We start from the raw sequence: 5,440 nt of genomic DNA on the forward strand, positions 1-5,440 counted from the left end.
GGTCATCGAGTCCAGTCCCCTGCCCGCATGGCAGGACCAAATACTGTCTAGACCATCCCTGATAGACATTTATCTAACCTACTCTTAAATATCTCCAGAGATGGAGATTCCACAACCTCCCTAGGCAATTTATTCCAGTGTTTAACCACCCTGACAGTTAGGAACTTTTTCCTAATGTCCAACCTAGACCTCCCTTGCTGCAGTTTAAACCCACTGCTTCTTGTTCTATCCTTAGAGGCTAAGGTGAACAAGTTTTCTCCCTCCTCCTTATGATACCCTTTTAAATACCTGAAAACTGCTATCATGTCCCCTTTAATGAGGGAAGAGATATCTTGGAAACAGAGGTGGCAGGAAAGGATGAAAACAATATAAATCTAATATGTTCCCCTGCTTTCAGCTCTGTGCAGGCAGCAAGCTTTTCTCCTAGTCCCTACTTTGTGCCTAATTTTAATCATTTTATCTCTTTCCCTTCCCCCCTCACATCAGCATTTGTATCAAATCATTACTTCACTTCCTCTGAGTTTTTTGTCCCGCTCTATGGTTTTTACCTCTCCAGTTTGTGTTGGACTGGCCCCGATATGCTCCTGTAGTTGTCTTATTTGTAAAGAAGGGCCGGTAATAAGAGAAGTGCCTGAATCAACAATGGCTTCACAACCATGGAAGCAAAGCGCAACCTGTCCCTGGATTTTTATGCTGCATGTGGAAAAAACAAAACACATACACTTTAAACAGAGAGTGCAGATACATGAAGAGTGATGACACAATTAGCAGGGAATTTAAGCAAGGCTATGCTGCCAGTTAAAATACAAGCATCTAGTTCAAAATTTATACTGACTTTAGAGCTGTCCTGATTCCAAAAGAAGGATAGTGTTCACAGAAAACTAGGGCAAGAGAGCTTTGGAAATAATTTGTGTGTGTGTCTCATCTGCTCTTCTGAACATGTAGGAGGTTAAGGTCTAACACTGATCTGACCCCAACCAATATATACTCTGAGCATCTCACAAACATCAATGAATGTATTCAAGGTTGGGCACTATTATTATTACAATCATTTTAAATAGTAGGAACTGAGGCATGGCAAGGCTAAGGCCATGTCTACACTACCACTTATATCAGTATAACTTGCGCCGCTCAGGGGTGTGAAAAAACACCCCCTCCCACCGAGCGACATAAGTTACACCAACATAAGTGCCGGTGTGGAAAGCGCTATGTTTGTGGGAGAGCTTCTCCCGCTCGTTGTGGGAGGAGTAATTCCGTCGGCACAGAGCAGCTACACAAGAGATTTTACTGTAGCCAAGGTGCATAGTACAGCTGTGCCACTGTAAACTCTCTCGTGTAGACATGGCCTAAGTGACTAGACCGCTGTCACACAGGAAGGCTGTGGCAAGCAGGAATTGAACTCAGTGCCTCCAGATCACATGAATATCCTTTACTCAGGACAGTAAGGATTCCCACAATTCCCACGGATGTCCACTAGGCCCTTAATGTGACCTGCTAATAAAGGACACTCCTCCAAGTACCAGCCACCAAAGTTAGTGCTTCCAGAAATATTATTGCAGCAGGGGATACACTAATTATCTTCAGATCTTTCCCAGAAGCACTGTTTTGGGGAGGCAGTACATCCAGGGTGGCTACTGTAGCACAGATGTCCTGGGATTTTAATTTGCTTACACAGAGAGGCACAGATTTATCATCATCAGATTTATAGACATGCATACATACTTGTTAACATGAATTTGCCAGTAGCTTTTCTCAGTAACTGGAACCCAGTGAATTGAACCTTTGTAAAGGGAATGGTCTATACCCCCGAGTATCAATTCACCACCATTTTCAATGTCTTCTCCTCTAAAAATGTAAAACAAATAAATATGTAAACTGGATGACATAAAATTTAAGTGGGACATGGGAGTAGGGAGGAAAAATCAGCTTTCAATTTCAACCCTTTCATGTCTTTTTCAAATGTGTATGTTGCAATGGAAGTCTAAAACTTCTAATTTTATAATTATACTTAGAGATGGCGCCAAATCAGAGCCTCCAGTCTAAACCCCTTACTAAAAACGTTAGGGGTTGTAGAGGGTTTAGAAGTGAGATTAGAAACAAGTGCCTTAGGCCAGTTTTTGGTCTCGTTTACCCCAGAATAAATCCAGGGTAAATCTAGTGATTGAAATGGAGTTACTCTAGGTGTGACTGGGATTAGAACATGGCCCCTTTTCTTCTGAAATACTGTCGCTCGACTTCAGCACCGCCATTCTGTTCATCTCCTACTAGCTGACGAAACAACTCTCTGAGTGCCCAAGACACTGTAAGGGCTTGTCTACACTTACCGGAGGGTCCGGCGGCAGGCAATCGGTTTTCTGGGATCGACTTATCGCGTCTAGTGAAGACGCGATAAAATCGATCCCTGATCGCTCTGCCGTCGACTCCGGAAATCCACCGCGGCAAGAGGCGGCAGCGGAATCGACGGCAGCGCGGCAGCGGTCGACTTTCCCCCGTCCTCACAGCCAGGTAAGTCGACCTAAAATACGCAACTTCAGCTACGGTATTCACGTAGCTGAAGTTGCGTATCTTAGGTCGGACCCCCGCTGTAGTGTAGACCTAGCCTAAGAAAGTCAGATGTAACTGTTCTTATTAGCACTGGTCAAAAGCTGGTAAATATGCTTTGTAAACATTTTCTAAATTTTCTGATTCAACAAAATAGATTCGTTTTTTTCTTTTTCCTCCTTTTTCTTTTCACATGCCTTTTCAGTGACAAAATGCAAAAAAGGAAAGGGAGAGGTGTAAAAATGAAAAAACAGCCTAAAATACTAAACTGACTTTGTTGTTGTTGTTGTTTCAAACAAAAAAAGTGGATTTAAAAAAAAATAATGATCCAATAATTGGAAATTTTCAAAACAATGAAAAGTTTCCTTTGGCATCTTATTTTTTTAAAAAGTCCATTTTTCATTTAAAAAAATTTCAAATGTAGACCATTCATCAGATTAATAGATCAAGAGACTTCATTGGAGTTCTCAGTGGTTTGCACATTAATTGTGTATTATACAGTGCATCTACAAGTGTTTATTTTAAAGATATAAGTTTAATAGCATTTCTGTAAATATGATTTTAGTTACTATGTTCCCCACTGGTGCTTCTGTCTAGACCTACTCTTGAAAATGTCCTTTCTGGAGATGAAACACATACAAATGGATGGTTTCTTAATCTACAGTTAAAATTTGCTTCTTTTGACAGTGTCCCTTTATTCAGTGTTAAAAACTGACCTGTTCAAGTGGAAGGAAAACACTGGCTCCTCTACCAGATGTTGGTTGATTATGCTGTCAAATACTGGAAGAGCACTGCCAACTGCTAAAGAAGGGTATCCTAAACCTAGCACGCCATCAAAGCGTGCAAGAGCAAAAGTCATGCCGGGCTCAAAGATAGACTCTCCAAAGTCCTGCCCCTGGATGGAAATGTTGCTAATCTGTTTGTTATTACAAAAGGGAACAAATGAAAAGTAAAGTCAGAGCAGATTACAGAAATAACCACATTTTATATACACATCAGGTTTTTAGATGTATTAGTTTTATCAAATGTGATGTACATAGGGTGACCAGATGTCCTGTTTTTATAGGGACAGTCCCATTTTTGGGGACTTTTTCTTAGATAGGTGCCTATTATCCCCCCCCCCCCATCCCATTTTTTCACAGTCGCTATCTGGTCATCCTAAATGTACAGAGCTTTCCAGTAATTGTGTTAGTTGTATTAATATTAGCAGGCATCATGCACTGAAGACAGTTATATTTTAGAAAGCAATTCCCTTCTAATGGCCTAATTCTGCTGTCATTTGTTCATAAACTCATGCCAGAAAACCACAGTCAAAAGGGAAAGGCAAGGTGGAAGACGTCTGCCCTAATTCTAGTCAACCCATAGCCTTCTCAAACAAGAGACAGGAAGGGCCATGCTGGAACAAGATGCAATTGTTCCAGGACTACACATGTTGTGCGTTTCTCTTTATGTCATATTGCCACAGTGCTGTATGTCACTGTGCTCTCAGGAAGGAAGAAGTCTAACACTAGACAATAACAAAGGACAATATCCTTTTCTAATTTCAAAACTATGTTTTTATTATTTTTAGTGGACTGGCAGCTCTGATAGTGTGAACCAGCAGCTTTGCTATAGTTAAGGTTGAATCACTGTTTAAAAGATAACAATTCTAAGTGCTCTAAAATCCAATTGCTATCTCAGATTGTCTTGAAATTTCCCGTACCTTACGGGAATATGGGATAGGGTTACGGGTCCAAATTTGGGGTAATTTGAGCCACAGATTCCCAAGATACAGCCCCCCCTAAAAAAACTATTTACACAATTACTTGGTTCTTCTTTCTTGCCCACACTTGGGGCTCAAACTATGGGTCTGATCTTCCCCAAATTGAGGCAGTATAAGTGGGGATGGGCAGTAGGGGTGGGGGACATGAAAATGGGTGACAGGAGAAGTGGCGGCCTGTCAACCCCACATTCCCCCCTCCTCTTTGAAGCCACCACCACAGCCCCTCCTGCTTCTCCCCCACTCTCTTCATCCTACCCAGGCTAAGTGGTTGGGGAATAGGTGGAGATGCCTCCCATCCCTCCGGGCAATGGCCAAGGGCTGGGGGACATCCCACACACCAAGGGTGTGGGAGAATAGGGCAGCAATAATCCTGAAACCTAAGGAGAGCTGGGGTCCTCCATGTGTGAGTTGGGATCTGGAGGGCCCTGCCCCTATGGGGGTCCAAACCCTTCTTCCTTTCCCTTTTGAGTGATTTGGGAGTCTTTACTCCTCTCTGGGGGAGGGGTCTGGCCTCTCTTTCTGAACCCCTGTGAGTAAAGCAGGACCGGGGAGACCCTGTCCCTGCAGGGAGGTCTGTGCTTCTCTTCCTATCCCCCCCATGTCAGCCAGCATCCAATGGGGCCCTGCCCCTCTGGGGGGCCTAAGTCCCTCTGTCTGACCCAATGTGAACTGGGTTTGAGGCAGGGTGACCATATTTCCCTATCCTGAATATGGGACACCTGGTAAAATTCAGGGCCACCCAGAGGATTCAGGGGGCCTGGGGCAAAGCAATTTCAGGGACCCCTTCCATAAAAAAAAGTTGCAATACTATAGAATACTATATTCTCATGGGGGCCCCTGCGGGGCCCGGGGCAAATTGCCTCACTTGCCCCCCTCTCCCCAGCAGCCCTGGGGAAAATAAACATTTAAAAACCTTCTGCATCTCGGCACAAACCCTGTTTTGAGAAAACTTCTTTTCAAGTCACCTTTACAAGGTATCACTGGTTCTCAGCATTAGCTAGTGCTAAAAGGCACTAAAGCTCATTAAAAGGGTTGGACAAATATTTTCCATCAAAACTTTTTTGGATCAAAAACTAGGGGTTTTTAAAAAGCAGAAAAAATCACAGACAATGTCTGCTTTCCTTCAAAATTTGTTGT

At 43.1% G+C, this 5,440-nt stretch overlaps 1 protein-coding gene across 1 annotated transcript; it reads right to left on the minus strand.

Annotated features, from left to right (window-relative positions):
• Positions 1-548: 548 nt before the first annotated feature.
• On the minus strand, positions 549-3,457 carry LOC112115549 (cathepsin E-like; the record flags this gene model as incomplete). The annotated part of the gene is made up of 3 exons (XM_026662870.1): positions 549-693; positions 1,723-1,845; positions 3,258-3,457. Coding segments are annotated over 3 exons (468 nt in total), but the record flags the coding sequence as incomplete, so codon positions are not given.
• Positions 3,458-5,440: the final 1,983 nt, after the last annotated feature.

This window comes from Terrapene carolina, unplaced genomic scaffold (assembly GCF_002925995.2).
Source record: "Terrapene carolina triunguis isolate 2854851 unplaced genomic scaffold, T_m_triunguis-2.0 Scaffold30982, whole genome shotgun sequence".
In the NCBI taxonomy this organism is placed as follows: Eukaryota; Metazoa; Chordata; order Testudines; family Emydidae; genus Terrapene; species Terrapene triunguis.